The sequence below is a fragment of the Cervus elaphus genome, chromosome 15, assembly GCF_910594005.1.
Source record: "Cervus elaphus chromosome 15, mCerEla1.1, whole genome shotgun sequence".
In the NCBI taxonomy this organism is placed as follows: domain Eukaryota; kingdom Metazoa; phylum Chordata; class Mammalia; order Artiodactyla; family Cervidae; genus Cervus; species Cervus elaphus.
In genome coordinates this window covers 77,121,614-77,138,430 of record NC_057829.1, presented here as the reverse complement: position 1 = coordinate 77,138,430, position 16,817 = coordinate 77,121,614, and the positions used below count along the sequence as shown (strand labels likewise).

The 16,817-nt window shown below is 47.0% G+C and overlaps 2 protein-coding genes across 7 annotated transcripts in view; one reads left to right on the top strand and one right to left on the bottom strand.

Annotated features, from left to right (window-relative positions):
• The window catches only part of AFAP1L2 (actin filament associated protein 1 like 2), a 131,065-nt gene extending 125,719 nt beyond the window's left edge, over nt 1-5,346 (top strand). For all 4 annotated transcript variants that reach the window (XM_043925419.1, XM_043925417.1, XM_043925421.1 and 1 more), the window contains 5 exons: nt 15-186; nt 697-852; nt 2,905-3,098; nt 3,196-3,318; nt 4,162-5,346. In XM_043925419.1, the coding sequence (XP_043781354.1) occupies nt 15-186; nt 697-852; nt 2,905-3,098; nt 3,196-3,318; nt 4,162-4,188 (672 nt within the window). In that variant the 3' untranslated portion in view covers nt 4,189-5,346. The remainder of the gene's footprint in view (nt 1-14; nt 187-696; nt 853-2,904; nt 3,099-3,195; nt 3,319-4,161) is intronic.
• A 1,928-nt stretch (nt 5,347-7,274) lies between these two features.
• The window catches only part of VWA2 (von Willebrand factor A domain containing 2), a 52,021-nt gene continuing 42,478 nt past the window's right edge, over nt 7,275-16,817 (bottom strand). For all 3 annotated transcript variants that reach the window (XM_043925422.1, XM_043925423.1, XM_043925424.1), the window contains 3 exons: nt 10,345-10,896; nt 9,548-9,673; nt 7,275-8,359 (listed from right to left, as the gene is read on the bottom strand). In XM_043925422.1, the coding sequence (XP_043781357.1) occupies nt 8,241-8,359; nt 9,548-9,673; nt 10,345-10,896 (797 nt within the window). In that variant the 3' untranslated portion in view covers nt 7,275-8,240. The remainder of the gene's footprint in view (nt 8,360-9,547; nt 9,674-10,344; nt 10,897-16,817) is intronic.

Here is a 16,817-nt window from a genome sequence, read left to right as displayed (position 1 = left end):
TTCTCCCAACCCAGATGCAGCAGGAGAGTCAGGAACCTGAGGAGCCCTCCCTGGCAGGCACAGAGGTCAAACTCCAGGCTGGACAGCAGAAGACCTCCTTCCCACCGAGCGGCCCTGAGGCGGCGGCTGTCGCCCCAGCCGGGTCCAGCCCACCTGTGAAGGACAGGCTGAAGGCAACCAGTGCAGGTGCCTGTCTAGATAAGAGTCGAAGCTTTTGGAAGGAGCTTGGGGGCTTCCCTGGGGGCTTAGATGGTAAAGAGTCTGCCTGTAACGCAGGAGACTCGGGTTCAATCCCTGGGTTGGGAAGATCCTCTGGAGTAGGAAATGGCAACCCACTCCAGTATTTTTGCCTGGAGAATTCCATGGACAGAGGAGCCTGGTGGGATATAGTCCACGGGGGTGCAAAGAGTTGGACATGACTAAGCGACTAACACTTTTACTTGGAGAGGTTAGTCCGATTGCCTCCCTTTCAGATGAGGAAAGAAAGGCCCAGAGAGTTAGAAGACTTGCCCAGTGTCTCATAGCAAAGAAGGGGTAGGCTCGGTTTCCTTTTCTGCCCCTGCTAGGCTGGCCTGGCATCCACCTCTAATCTACTTCCAGAGTGCTGGGTTCTGTCCGAGCCTGCAGAGTGGGGTGGGACTGCCCTCAGGGGCCAGCCTGACTGACGCAGGGGTTCCCCTCGCTCTGGGTCTGCAGAGATCAAACTTGGCAAGAACCGGACAGAGGCCGAGGTGAAGCGGTACACGGAGGAGAAGGAGAGGCTTGAGAAGAAGAAGGAAGAGATCCGAGGGCACCTGGCTCAGCTCCGGAGGGAGAAACGGGAGCTGAAGGAGACCCTGTTAAAGTGCACAGGTAGGCACCCCCTCCTCCAAGGGGATGGCCCCTGGAGGGGCCGGGGCTTTCCGGGGCGGGCGGTGCGAATCCAGGTCTGCACATGGCCTGCAGCCCCCTCAACCTTTGGCACAAGTGGGCACTCCCTGCAAAGTCCTCCCCTTCCAGCCTATCTGAAAGGTCACTGTCCTGGATCAGGACGTAGTTGAAAAAGCAGGAAATCTCTAAAAATTATGTGTCTAGACCTGAAATGTGTCATTCTCATTTAAGACAAATGTCTATTTCTTGGCCCATCTTCTGCAGTAATGCCAAGGTCTTTCCCTGCCCCTCTGGGCTGGCTGACGGGAGCCCCGGGTCATGGTTCCCGCATTAACCACACCTCTTATGTGTTCATTGGAAGGACTGATGCTGAAGCTGAAACTCCAATGCTTTGGCCACCTCATGCGGGGAGTTGACTCATTGGAAAAGACCCTGATGCTGGGAGGGATTGGGGGCAGGAGGAGAAGGGGACGACAGAGGATGAGATGGCTGAATGGCATCACCGACTCGATGGGCATGAGTTGGAGTAAACTCTGGGAGTTTGTGATGGACAGGGAGGCCTGGTGTGCTGCGATTCATGGGGTCACAAAGAGTCGGACACGACTGAGCGACTGAACTGAACTGAACTGAACGCTTCATCTGGCCATCTCTTTACAAGCGCCTTAAGTCTGTGTTCATTTTAAAGAAATCGGCATCCTTATAGATTATTTTCCAAGTCAGCCTCATATCATCCTTCAGCTGTTCCCTAGCGGCTTGTCCCTCGTAAGACCTTTTAGCAGTATTTGACTTCATTTTCAGAGAGTAACTCTGTGCACATTTAATATTTAAGCTGTGAAAGTGAAAGTCGCTCAGTCGTGTCCGACTCAATGAGACCCCATAGACTATAGTCCATGGAATTCTCCAGGCCAGAATACTGGAGTGGGTAGTCTTTCCCTTCTCCAGGGGATCTTCCCAACCTAGGGATCAAACCCAGGTCTCCTGCATTGCAGGCGGATTCTTTACCAGCTGAGACACAAGGAAAGTGCAAGAATACTGGAGTGGGTAGCCTTTCCTTTCTCCAGTGGATCTTCCTGACCCAGGAATCGAATTGGGGTCTCCTGCACTGCAGGCAGATTCTTTACCAATTGAGCTATCAGTGAAGCCCATTAGACTCACACTAACCAACATAAGCAGTTGATCCACGAGAATCTTATAAACATGATTGGTAGAAGAAAGTCAAGGGGGGCATGATGTGACCCACTTTTTAAAAAAGATTACATCTTCACTGATAAGAATTCATAGGCCATACGATGACCTATTTGCACATGGTTTTCAGTATATTCACAGAGTTGTGCAGCCATCACCAGAGTCAAGTCGAGAACATTTCCATCGCCCATACTCACGGGCAGTCACTCGGTGCTCAGGATTCCGTACTGAACATGTGGTACGGACATGAACATCCTTTCCTCTGCAGGGAGCTCCTAGCATGGACTCTTGGTTGAGTCGTCATTTCTTGGTGCTACAGAAACAGTCTGAGAACACCAGGGTGAAGAGGGGGTAAGACAGGGCTGAGAAGGTGGCAGGGTTGAGGACCATAGCTCCATTAAGCCCAGGGAAGCAGCATGTGCCAGGAGGATTGAAGGAACCATGAGGGGCAAGCTGAAACAGCCCAACCGTCCTCCAGAGGTCACTAATAAAGCTTTCTCCCTTTGAGGTTGCTGTCGCCATGGCAGGTATTGAAACAAGAGTCCCTAAGCACCTACCAGGAGGGACGTTAGGCCTCAGATTCAGGCCCTCTTGTGAAGGCAGAGCTCTGCTCCCGGGGCCTCCCCAGCCTTTGCAGAATGGAGACACAGGGCCTGGGCTCCTGGGCTTTGAGCCTGTCCGCCACCCACCAAGAGGCCTGTCCCTGCTGTGAGGGTCTGAGCCAGAGCAGTGGTCCACAGCCCCTTGGGGGTCGTGTTTCGGCAAGGTGTGTGTATGAATCCATCCTGCCCCCGGCGCGACTTCCAGCTGAAAGGCTGTTCCCCAAAGGCTGCTAACTTCTCTCTGCAGACAAGGGGGCGGTGGCCAGCCTGGAGCAGAAGCTCAAGGAGATGGACGAGGAGTGCAGGGTGGAGGAGCGCAGGCGTGTGGACCTGGAGCTCAGCATCGTGGAGGTGAAGGACAGCCTCAAGAAGGCCGAGGCCGGGCCCGTGACGCTGGGCACCACCGTGGACACCACCCACCTGGAGAACGTGAGCCCCCGGGTAAGTCCAGGTGCCCCGTCCTCGTGGACCAAGCGCGGGGATGAACCATGCCTCCTTCCCCCCTTAACTCAGCCCTCGCTCTCCTCCGACACCACAGCCCAAAGCGGCCACCCCGACTCCTGCCCCCGACTGTACCCCGGTCAACTCTGCAACCGCGCTCAAGAACAGGCCTCTGTCGGTCATGGTCACGGGCAAAGGCACCGTCCTCCAGAAAGCCAAGGTAAGCAGTCACTCCTGTGCGCTTTCAGGGCCCCCCGGAGGACAGGACTGTCACCAAGGTTGGGGTGGGGGACCCTTCTGACCCGGGCGGCACTTCCCTCCTCTGAGTGCAGGCTCTGCGGGGAGAGGTGGGGGGCTGGGACTCGGCTGTGTCTTTGGCCTTGACCAGCCAGAAAGGTGTCCTTGCAAGTCCGCCTGAGGGCATGCAAACGCTGGGCACTGCCCACCGCGTGATTAGCAGTAGATTCCGGTGGGGGAGAGGAGAAGCGCAGAGATAGAGTGGGGCTGGAGAGCTTTCCAATTTAAAAAGAACCTCAGCGATTCTGAAGGGCGTCTGTCAGGAGAACGAAAGCAGCAGATTCAGGCGGGTGACGGGTTTGCCGGAAGCCACCCAGGCAGCTGGCGGTGAGGGGCAAACGAGAGCAGATTTGTCACTGAGGGCTGGTTGAAGAGCGTTATGAACCCTTGACTCATTTGTACAGTAAAGAGCGTGCCTAGAGCTGCCTGTGTTGTTGGCAAATTCTGCTCCTTACCACAAGCAGCTCTCACTGCAGTCCTGCTTATTACCTGCGGGAGGTGTTGTGAGGCACCTGTACCAACGCCTGAGTATTAAATCCATGTAAGCACATGAGCACCGAGGCAGACGTCACTCAGCTGCTCTCTGTTGCTCCATGGCCTCAGAATCCCTGAACAGGTGCTCCAAGCAACAGGGAACACACGGGGGTTGAACCTTAATTGCCGTCTCTCTTCCCAGCTTCTTCTGTGAGTAAGTCGGTTGGCTAGGGAGGATGACTAACTTTCTTCTCTTGGGGGGCGGGATGCTGGTGTTTGAATGGTACCCCAGGAATGGGAGAAGAAAGGGGCCAGTTAGGGAACGAACTTCATCTAAAGGCTCTCCTGTCCACGTGGACCTTGGTGACAATCCTGCTTCGTTACCATCTTCGTTCAAGCAGCAACTCTGTGGAAGGGTGAGTCTGTTTACAAGCAAAAGGAAGAACTGGGGTTCTGTGAATGGAATACTTCGGCTGAGAGGAGGCTCTGTCCCTGCGCAGGGCCAAAGGAAATAATACAGACTCTTTTTGAGACCCAAGTCTATTGGTTGTAAACAGGACACTGCTGTAGTTAGGGGTATTCTGTGTCTCTTCCTTGAAATGTTCATCAATTGTTTTATCAGACTTTTTAAATGAAAAGTTTCTAGTGTGGAGGAGAAATCAAGGTAGCGGGGCCTTGTCTCACTGATCACAGGGCTTTGGTGAGAATATATCTCAACTCCTGACCATCATCTCCTGTCTGATACTTAGCAGTGTCAGGGGTTAAACCGTCCTTGTCTTCAACTGTGTAAAAACCATCTATGGGTTTTTTTTTTAAGAAATGGTAATTGGGAAAATATTTGGGACCAAGCCGAGGCACTGTTCCTGGTAAATTAAAGATTCTCTTCAAGCTAAAGTGGGCCTGAACCAATGGCTTTTAAATAAAAATTTTAAATGATGCTGTATTATATAGGGTAAAAACATGTTTAAAATCCTGTAATTTAGAACAGTGAAAAGTGTCTTTTGAGATTTAACTGACTTTTTACATTACCATAGAAACAAGATTATCCTGTGTTTACAGGTTCAGTCCCATGGAAATACCATTTTTAAGAGAAGAGTTATTTAATACAATGCTCTCTTAGTCCCTGTTTTTTAAGTCGTGCTTGATGTCCAGGCCCTTTCCAAGAAAAAAAAAGGGGGGGCAAATTTTGTTTCATGTGGTCTCTTTTCTTAAAATTGACAGTGCTCTCGTTTATGTTGCCTGTTCTCTTCTGATGGCATTGTTAACACAGGTTAAAAACATTTCATCTATCATCTCTGCCTCATTTCTGGGGGTTCTGAATCAGAGTTCTTTAACACTGGCTCCTGGGAACTAAAGGTCTTTTGAGTCTGTCTTCTTATTGTCTTTCTATTCCCAGGGCATTTATTTCCTTTGTCATGAACACTTGGTGTCCCAAGTGGTGAGTTAGATTTTTTTTTTTAATAAAATGCTCATCGTGTTTTGGGTTTTCTTGTATTTCATGGGACAATGCGGCAAGGCCTGGTAGATTTCTACTTCTGGGGGAAACGTTGCGGTTATTTATACACTGGACTTCAGACTATGTGAGTAAAAACACAGGACTATAAGGTGGGATCCTAGCGAGAGACTTTAAGCCTCCTTACATCAAGTAGCAGAGGTAAGGCTGAAAGATTTTAGTATTATAATTAACACATGGGAAACATCTTTGGAAGTTGATCATATATAAAAGTGACTGAATTAAACACACTCCTAAATAATTCTTAGGGGAGTAAAAATCATACCAATACTTGAAATGTTGCCTTAGTAGCAGTAATAATTAAGAAAGTTCACAGCATAAACATGCTGGTTTTAAAAATGGCAAAACCAAATTTCTGACTCATTAAAAAGACAGCCTACAGCAATACTAAATGACAGAACTGAAAAAAAAGAGGCCTTAAGTACCGATACTGACAGCCCTTTTGAATTACAAGAAAATACTATGAATATAGCAGCTTGAAAGTTTGAGGACTATATATTAATATTTTTCATTTTAGAAAGCACAGCTCTGATACCAAAATTCCAACACATAAAAGGAAAACATTCCAATATATTATAAAAGACAACCTCATTTTTGAACATAGATTGAAAAAAAACTTTAAAATATTGGCAAATGAAATTCAGCAGTGTTTAAAGAACGAGACATAGCGACCAGATAGCATGTATCCAAGAAATCAAAGGTGGTTCAACAACTGAAAACACAAGTAGGTAATGTATCATAGCAATCAAATGTGAAAAAACATCTCAAAGGGAGCAGAAAAGCAAACCATAAATCTCAATACTCCTAATAAACACTCTGTAATCCAGGAATAGAAGAAAGCATTCCTTATCAAGTAATGCAGAGAGTGACAATGATAAAAACGTCAAGTCAAGAACCAGTTACATTCCGCTACTTGTTAAAACATCATTCTGGAGGTCCTAGACAATGCAAAATGACAAGAAAAAGTAGTATAAAATTTCAAAAGGAGAGACAAAACTGTCATTACTTGTAAATGCTATCTTTCTAGAAAAGCAAGAGAATCAGTCAACTATTAAAACTAGAGCAGCTGCCTGGAATAAGGATCACGTGGTGAAAATAAAAGATTTATGATCTATCAGCACTGTCTAAGTTTTTACAAGGAGAACATGTTTGTATATCATGTAATTAAAATAAAAGCCAGTTCCTTTAGAAAGAAAGAAAAAGGGTCGGCTGGGAAAAGATCACTTAAGGTTATTTTGTCAGGAATTCCCTCTTGCGCTACTAGGACCCAAAAAGGGTTAAATTCTTCAGCGGTACCTTCACTAGAAAAGGTTAAAAAAGAAATCTTTTCCCCCCAAGGGCTAAAACCTAAAAATAGCAACAGTAAGGTTTTTAATATGTAGGCTAGGCCCAGGGCCCAGTTTTGTGGGGTTTTAAGTCCAGTTCAAATGGGACATCCAAATATCAACCCTGAGCCAGACAAGAACCTACATTATGAAATGATTAAGCTGCTGTTAACGTAAAGACAACGGAATTCTCTGACATCAGCTGTCAGCACCTGCCAGGTGGGCATGTGACGCTGCTCTGATATTGCTTTTGCCTTGGCAGAAGGCGGCGACTGGAATGGAAATGGAAATAGCCCTTGAATGGAAATGATTGTCATGCACAGTGCTTGGCACACTGGACTTGTTTTTAACATCTAATAAAACCATGGTGATGACCTTCCAAGTACTTTTCTTGGCACCAGAAATCCTGAAGTTCTTAAAGCTAAAGCAGTATTTAATTCAAAGTAGCCTTGAATGTTTGCCCATAAAACATCACATTAAGGTATTTACATTAAAGATAAAAACTATGATAAAGTGTCTGGATTTAAATCAGAGTTCTGCAAAGGCTTCTACAGAAAACCAACTCCCAACTCCACCGCCTGGGGAGAGAATTGATTTGTTAAGGACTGTGGGATAAGCAAATATCCAGTTCGCCAGAGAATATTCCATCTAAGCCTTTTTGCCATGTTGGGACAAATGCTCCTGTTAAACACAACCAACATCCCTTCTTGAAATATTCCTTTTAAAACCAGGTACTAAAACCAAGGCAGTGTAAGATCTATATCTAAAAAAGCCAACCCCTTCAAATCTCTTTGTTCTATATTGATTGAGTTTAAGAATTCTGCTCCTTTTTGCACCCCAAAGGGAGAGTAAGACAAGCACTCAAGAAACACCCCACAATGAACCCTCCTAAGTAAACACTAAGAAGTCTCTCGAAGGGAGTGCTGATCAGCTCGGGTGGTCCCTGGAGTCCCGAGCTGTTTGCACACTCAGCCCCTCCCCCCTCAGGCAAATAGCTGGTCAGTTAGTCTCCTTCCAGACCGAGGCCTTTCTAAGTCCCACACAGGGATCCCGTCACCAGAACAAGTCACAAATGCCACTCAAGCCCCTCCTCAAACTAAAGAACGAATCCATCTGGGGCATCTTCGGGGAAAGATGTGTTTAAAGGTCCACCCTTTGTCCATCTTGAAATGCCATCATCAAGTCAGGGGTCTGTCATCACTGCCTTCTTGGGCATAACTGTCCCAGCAATGTCCTGTTGAGCCATCATCGTGGGCAACGTGAGCTTCAAACAGGCCACCAGAAGTCTCCAGATTCCTCTGCTGCTCCTCGGGGGACACGCGGCAGACGACACCAGCTCGGCAGTGCACAATCAGGTCAGCAAAACATGTGAGGCGGTCTCTGTGGTCGTGAGGGGGGTAACCACCTGCTACCATGTCCCTGGGCAGCTCTGTCTGCAGCTGAGCCTTCTCTTCTCCCTGGGGCAGGAGGGCTCCAGAGGGGGCTGGAGGCAGAGCCCTCAGGACCGGTGCTCTGCTGAGGGTGGGCTCCCTTTCAGCGCCCAGGGGGCCCACGCCTTCTCGGCAGGCCCAGCTGGGACGGGCGCAGCGGCTGCCCTCCTGCAGGCTCCCGGCTGGAGCCATGTGCCTTGAGGGCATCTCCTCTCAAGGCCCCTAGGAAAGAAGTGAACTTTGAGGATGACAAGTGTCTGAGTCGTCTTCTTAACCAACCAGCAACCTTATGGGCCCCATCGTGCCTTGTGCTTAGGCTAAGCCAAGCAGAAAGTGCCCCTCACAGTTCTCCCCGTATTAGGAAAACCACCTCTGCCAGGGCCGGCAAACACAGGGCTCCAATGGGAATCGTCCACTGGCTGCTGCTGGCTTTTCTACCTTTAAATTCATGAACAGCAGCCACAGGGAGCTAGGAGGCTGCGCAACAATCCTTTTTCTATGTCCTTACTCTAGTCTCCTTCTCTCCTAGATGGTTACTAATTCTCTTCTCTCCTCAAACCTCCAGCACCTCCTCCACGTCCTCACTCTCAGTTGAGCAAAGAGAGACACTTACAAAAAGAACTCCCACCAACTTCCACTGCCCCATCCGCCCACCCACTCAAACCTGTGCCCACATCCTCTGCCTGCCTTCTGGTTACTCTGTGTCCGCTGTGCTTCCTCCCCAAGTCTCCTTGGATTTTCATCAGAGTGTGTTCAGTTCAGTCGTGTTTGACTCTTTGCGACCCCACGGACTGCAGCACACCAGGCTTCCCTGTCTATCACCAACTCACTGAGCTTACTCAAAGTCATGTCTATTGAGTCAGTGATGCCATTCAACCATCTCATCCTCTGTCGTCCCCTTCTCCTGTCTTCAATCTTTCCCAGCATCAGGGTCTTTTCCAATGAGTCAGTTCTTCGCATCAGGTGGCCAAAGTACTGGCACTTCAGCATCAGTCCTTCCAATGAACACCCAGGACTGATCTCCTTTAGGATGGACTGGTTGGATCTCCTTGCAGTTCAAGGGACTCTCAAGAGCCTTCTCCAATGCCACAGTTCAAAAGCATCAATTCTTCGGTGCTCAGCACCATCTAATACACCACAGGCTGTTACTTACTGGTTGTGTCTCCCTCACTCGACTAGAACTCTCTGGAGGGCAGAGATTCTCAATGTCTTGTTTCCTGCTCTGTTCCTCTCACCCAGCATGGCACCTGGGATGTAGGGGGCACCCACTAAATGTTTCATGTATGAATGACCAAATGACTGACTCCTTCCGTCGATGCCCTAGAACTTCCTTTGGCTACAGTCCTGGGGAACAGGAGGACAGAGACCACCCCCCACCAGCCCCTACGTGGGAGCTGATGCCACACTCACGGTTCTCGCAGTGGGGGCCCTCCCAGCCACCCTGGCACTCGCAGCGGTAACTCCCATTGTGCAGGACACAGGCGCCCTCGTTCATGCATGGGCTGGGTTTGCAGAGGTTAACTGGCTGCTTGGCTTCTGCAAGGGAGGACATGTCAGCAGACCCAGCCTGGGTCGGCCCTGCGGACCCTACGCTCACCCAGGACAAAGGTGAGGCCACCAGAGCAGGGTCTTACACATCACAGTGGCTCTGTGGGCCCTTGAGCCACAGGTGAGCACTACGTGGGCCCCAAACTACATGGCCGATCAAAGATCCAGCCTCCATTCAGCTTGCCTGCAGGCAAACAGCCGCTTTCTTTAAGATGGGCTGAGCACACAGCAGCGCTTACTGTTGTTATTATTACACTCTCAGGCTTAAAAAGCCACAGGCTTTTTAAAAGGCGCGGAGAATGTTCCTGGTAGAAGGAGGCTTCGAGTCAGGCTAGCCTGGCTGTGTCTGTTCCTACCAAGGTCAGTGCCATCCTGGGGTCTTGGTGGATATCCTGACAAATCTCTTCCTTTTAGGTGGGGCGCATACATTAAGTTTGGGGAGAGATGCTTGTCTAAAATTCTCTGCACCTTAAATGGGGACAGTTGTGTGTGCCTCCCGCAGGGTTACATGTGACTATGGGATTTAGCACAGAGCCCGGCACATGGAAAAGTCCCCAGTAATTGGGAGGAGCTGCTGTTCCCATAAGGACGTCCATGAAGGCTCTGACTGAGGTCTGTCCTTCGGAGGCGACCCCGAAGTTGCAGATTCCCCCACTCACCTCTGCACATCCACTCGATGAGTGCATCCTGGTGGTGGCTCAGGTCTGCGTAGGCTGCCACGTGGATCAGGGCATCGCGGGGACCCGCGAGCCTCCGCAATGCCTCCCTCAGGACAGGCCCCACACCCACCACCAAGACGGAGACGCCGTTGTCCCTCAGCTTCTGGGCTGGGACAGCCGCGTCCTCCACCCCACTCCCACCCGTGACCACCACCACCGCTTTGGGGACGCCAGGCCGGGCGCCCCCCTGGACCGTCATCACCTTGTCATAGATGTGCAGCAAGGCCGTGCCTGCCGAGCCCACCCCCCCCAGGTAGGGGGCCTGGCTCAGGGCCCGCAGCACTGCAGCGCGGCTGAGGTGGGTGTCCAGCCCGAAGGCTGTCTGGACGCGGCCGCCGTACACCACCAGGCCGATCTGCGTCACGTCGGGGTTCACGTCAAACCGGAGGGCGCAGCTTCTCACGAAGCTCTGCATCTGGGCGAAGTTCTCAGGCCCCACTGAGACCGAGGCGTCCAGCATGAAGACCAGGTCCAGCGACTGGGCCTGGCAGCCTGTAGAACAAGCACAGCGGCCCTCAGGGGGTAGCCGGGGTGGGGCACTGTTCTGGGGTGAGCAGAGCCCAGGTCAGCCGGTCTCCACCGCAGCATCCGGCCTCTACCCTCCCCTGGAAGAAAAGCAGGATGCACGAAGGGGCAGCTGGACCATACTCCTAGCCTCCCCGCTGGCAGCTGTGTGTGGCCATGTGATAGTTCTATCCGCTGGAATGTAATGGAAAGTAACTGCAATTTCCAAGTTATGTCCCCAAAAGGAAGCTACTTGTCTTCCACTTTCCCTCTGCCCTCTTCCTGCTGTCTGAGAAACAGCAGCCCCTGGAGTTAGCAGACAGCTGAACCATCCTGCTGGCCCAGGCCGCTCACCTCTGAACTGTGATGGGAGAGGAAAAAACAACTGCTGTATGTAAGCCATGGGGCTCTGGGGCTCGATCTATGCCTCCAGGTGCCATGCACTGTATGGTACTGGTGGTTTATTCGCTAAGTTGTGTCTGATTCTTGTGACCCCACGGACTGTAGCCCACCAGGAGTAAAGTATGCAGTAAGAGGATCTGATTCATTGGTTTTTACAAACCACTCGAGCATAAGAAGAGTCCGAGAAACTGTCAAAGCCAAGAGGAGTCCAAGAAGACAGGAAGACAAAATGTAAAATGTATCCTGGATGGGATCCTTGGAACAGAAAAAAGACATTAGGTAACAACTAAGGAAGTTGGAATAAAGTGCAGACTGTAATAAATAATGACGAACTATGGACAGAGGTTCGTATCTTTGTACCCGAGGCAGTGACCAAAACCATCCCCAGGAAAAAGAAATGCAAAAAGGCAAAATGGTTGTCTGAGGAGGCTTCAGAAATAGCTGAGAAAAGAAGAGAAGCAAAAAGCAAATGAGAAAGAGAAAGATATACCCAACTGAATGCAGAGTTCCAGAGAATAGCAAAGAGAGATTAGAAGGCCTTCTTAAGTAAACAATGCAGAGAAATAAACAGTAGACTGAGAAAGACTAGAGACCTTTTCAAAAATACTGGAGATACCAAGGGAACATTTCATGCAAAGACGGGTACAATAAAGGACAGAAATAGCAAGGAGCTAACAGAAGCAAAGAGATTAAGAAGAGGTGGCAAGAATACACAGAAAAACTGTACAAAAAAAGGTCTTAATGACCTGGATAACCACGATGGTGTGGGCACTCACCTAGAGCCAGATATCCTGGTGTGTGAGGTGAAGTGGGCCTTAGGAAGCATTACTACCAATAAAACTAGTGGAAGTGATGGAATTCCAGCTGAGCTATTTCACATCCTAAAAGATGATGCTGTTAAAGTGCTGCACTCAATATAGCAGCAAATTTGGAAAACTCAGTGGCCACAGGACTGGAAAAGGTCAGTTTTCATTCCAATCCCAAATAAAGGCAATGCAAAGCATATTCAGGTACACTCACTGTACTGTACAGTTGCACTCATTTTGCATGCTAGCAAGGTAATACTCAACATCCTTCAGGCTAGTCTTCAGCAGTACATGAACTGAGAACTTCCAGATGTACAAGCTGGGTTTAGAAAAGGCAGAGGAACCAGATATCAAATTGCCAACATTCGCTGGATCATAGAGAAAGCTGGGGAATTCCAGAAAAACATCTGCTTTACTGACTACACTAAAGCCTTTGACTATGTGGATCACAACAAACTGTGGAAAATTCTTAAAGAGATGGGAATACCAGACCACTCTACCTGCCTGCTGAGAAACCTGTATTCAGGTCAAGAAGCAACAGTTAGAACCAGACATGGAACAACTGACTGGTTCCAAATTGGGAAAGGAGTACATCAAAGCTATATATTGTCACCCTGCTTATTTAACCTATATGCTACTAGAGTACATCATGGGAAATGCCAGGCTGGATGAATCACAAACTGGAATTGCTGGGAGAAATAGCAACAACCTCATATATTCTGATACCACTCTAATGGCAGAAAGCAAAGAGAAACTGAAAGAGGAGAGTGAAAAAGCTGGCTTAAAACTCAACAATCAACAAACTAAGATCATGGCACTTCATGGCAAATAGAAGGGGAAAAGTGGAAACAGTGACAGATTTTATTTTCTTGGGCTCCAGCAGACAAGTGACTGCAGCCATGAAATTAAAAGATGCTCCTTGGAAGGAAAGCTATGACAAACCCAGACATATTAAAAAGCAGAGATATCACTTTGCCGACAAAGGTCCAGATAATCAAAGCTGCAGTTTTTCCAGTAGTCATGTACAGATGTGTGAGTTGGACCATAAAGAAGGCTGAGCACCAAAGAATTGATGCTTTTGAATTGTGGTGCTGGAGAAGACTCTTGAGAGTCCCTTGGACAGCAAAGTGATCAAACCAATCAATCCTAAAGAAAATGAGTCCTGAATAGTCATTGGAAGGACTGATACTGAAGTTGAAGTTCCAATACTTTGGCCACCTGATGGCAAGAGCCTACTCATTAGAAAAGACATGGATGCTGGGAAAGATTGAAGGCAGGAGGAGAAGGGGGTGACAGAGGATGAGATGGTTGGATGGCATCACTGACTCAATGGACATGAGACCAAGCAAACTCCAGGAGATGGGGAAGGACAGGGAAGCCTGGCGTGCTACAGTCCATGAGGTTGCAAAGGGTTGGACACAACTGAGCGACTGAACAACATCAATGTTAGTTCATTAATTGTGATAACTGTCCCTGGTTAACATCTTACAAGAGGGACACCAGGTATGGAACACAGGTGAACTCTAAAACTATTTTTTAAAAAATCCTCTGGCTGCCAAGGGAAGATAAGACTGGCGGGGCACAGTGGAGGTGGGCAGAGCCCTGACCTTCCCCCAGCAGGAGGGAATGTCTCACCACTGGTGAGAGTGACACTTGAGGCTGAGAAGCTGAAATCCACATGCAGCTTCTTTAGAGGAGAAGTCCAGAGCCCTGTGGAGGGTGTGTTTCACCTACTCCTGTCTCTGGACATGGGCCAGGCCCCCACCCCTGACGGGGATATCTACTCCCAGGTTGTGTTCTCCAGGGCACCCTCTAGTGGCGGGTCATGGAAATCAACATGGGTCATAGAACAGAATGAAGTCAGAGCACATCTCAGGTAGAAATGACAAGTATTTTTGCCTATGTTCTCCTCTAGGAGTTTTATAGTTTCTGGTCTTAAATTTAGATCTTTAATCCATTTTGAGTTTATTTTTGTGTATGGTGTTAGAAAGTGTTCTAGTTTCATTCTTTTGCAAGTGGTTGACCAGTTATCCCAGCACCACTTGTTAAAGAGGTTGTCTTTTTTCCATTGTATGTCCTTGCCTCCTTTGTCAAAGATAAGGTGTCCATAGGTCCGTGGATTTATCTCTGGGCTTTCTATTCTGTTCCATTGATCTATATTTCTGTCTTTGTGCCAGTACCATACTGTCTTGATGACTGTGGCTTTGTAGTAGAGTCTGAAGTCAGGCAGGTTGATTCCTCCAGTTCCATTCTTCTTTCTCAAGATTACTTTGGCTATTCGAGGTTTTTTGTATTTCCATACAAATTGTGAAATTCTTTGGTCTAGTTCTGTGAAAAATACCGTTGGTAACTTGATAGGGATTGCATTGAATCTATAGATTGCTTTAGGTAGAATAGCCATTTTGACAATATTGATTCTTCCAATCCATGAACACGGTATGTTTCTCCATCTGTTTGTGTCCTCTTTGATTTCTTTCATCAGTGTTTTATAGTTTTCTATGTATAGGTCTTTTGTTTCTTTAGGTAGATATACTCCTAAGTATTTTATTCTTTTTGTTGCAATGGTGAATGGTATTGTTTCTTTAATTTCTCTGTTTTTTCATTGTTAGTATATAGGAATGCAAGGGATTTCTGTGTGTTAATTTTATATCCTGCAACTTTACTATATTCATTGATTAGCTCTAGTAATTTTCTGGTAGAGTCTTTAGGGTTTTCTATGTAGAGGATCATGTCATCTGCAAACAGTGAGAGTTTCACTTCTTCTTTTCCTATCTGGATTCCTTTTACTTCTTTTTCTGCTCTGATTGCTGTGGCCAAAACTTCCAACACTATGTTGAATAGTAGCGGTGAGAGTGGGCACCCTTGTCTTGTTCCTGATTTCAGGGGAAATGCTTTCAATTTTTCACCATTGAGGGTGATGCTTGCTGTGGGTTTGTCATATATAGCTTTTATTATGTTGAGGTATGTTCCTTCTATTCCTGCTTTTTGGAGAGTTTTAATCATAAATGAGTGTTGAATTTTGTCAAAGGCTTTCTCTGCATCTATTGAGATAATCATATGATTTTTATCTTTCAATTTGTTAATGTGGTGTATTACATTGATTGATTTGCGGATATTAAAGAATCCTTGCATTCCTGGGATAAAGCCCACTTGGTCATGGTGTATGATTTTTTTTAATATGTTGTTGGATTCTGTTTGCTAGAATTTTGTTAAGGATTTTTGCATCTATGTTCATCAGTGATATTGGCCTGTAGTTTTCTTTTTTTTGTGGCATCTTTGTCTGGTTTTGGAATTAGGGTGATGGTGGCCTCATAGAATGAGTCTGGAAGCTTACCTTCATCTGCAATTTTCTGGAAGACTTTGAGTAAGATAGGTGTTAGCTCTTCTCTAAATTTTTGGTAGAATTCAGCTGTGAAGCCATCTGGCCCTGGGCTTTTGTTTGCTGGAAGATTTTTGATTACAGTTTCGATTTCCTTGCTTGTGATGGGTCTGTTAAGATCTTCTATTTCTTCCTGGTTTAGTTTTGGAAAGTTATACTTTTCTAAGAATTTGTCCATTTCATCCAAGTTGTCCATTTTATTGGCATAGAGCTGCTGGTAGTAGTCTCTTATGGTCCTTTGTATTTCAGTGTTGTCTGTTGTGATCTCTCCATTTTCATTTCTAATTTTGTTAATTTGGTTCTTCTCTCTTTGTTTCTTAATGAGTCTTGCTAATGGCTTGTCAATTTTGTTTATTTTTTCAAAAAACCAGCTTTTAGCTTTGTTGATTTTTGCTATGGTCTCTGACCCACCTCCCAGAATATTGGAAATAAAAGCAAAACTAAACAAATGGGACCTAATGAAACTTAAAAGCTTTTGCACTACAAAGGAAACTATAAGTAAGGTGAAAAGACAGCCCTCAGATTGGGAGAAAATAATAGCAAATGAAGAAACAGACAAAGGATTAATCTCAAAAATATACAAGCAACTCCTGAAGCTCAATTCCAGAAAAATAAATGACCCAATCAAAAAATGGGCCAAAGAACTAAACAGACATTTCTCCAAAGAAGACATACAGATGGCTAACAAACACATGAAAAGATGCTCAACATCACTCATTATTAGAGAAATGCAAATCAAAACCACAATGAGGTACCATTACTCGCCAGTCAGGATGGCTGCTATCCAAAAGTCTACAAGCAATAAATGCTGGAGAGGGTGTGGAGAAAAGGGAACCCTCTTACACTGTTGGTGGGAATGCAAACTAGTACAGCCGCTATGGAGAACAGTGTGGAGATTTCTTAAAAAACTGGAAATAGAACTGCCATTTGACCCAGCCATCCCACTTCTGGGCATACACACTGAGGAAACCAGATCTGAAAGAGACACGTGCACCCCAATGTTCATCGCAGCACTGTTTATAATAGCCAGGACATGGAAGCAACCTAGATGCCCATCAGCAGATGAATGGATAAGGAAGCTGTGGTACATATACACCATGGAATATTACTCAGCCATTAAAAAGAATTCATTTGAATCAGTCCTAATGAGATGGATGAAACTGGAGCCCCTTATACAGAGTGAAGTAAGCCAGAAAGATAAAGAACATTACAGCATACTAACACATATATATGGAATTTAGAAAGAAGGTAACGATAACCCTATATGCAAAACGGAAAAAGAGACACAGAAATACAGAACAGACTTTTGAACTCTGTGGGAG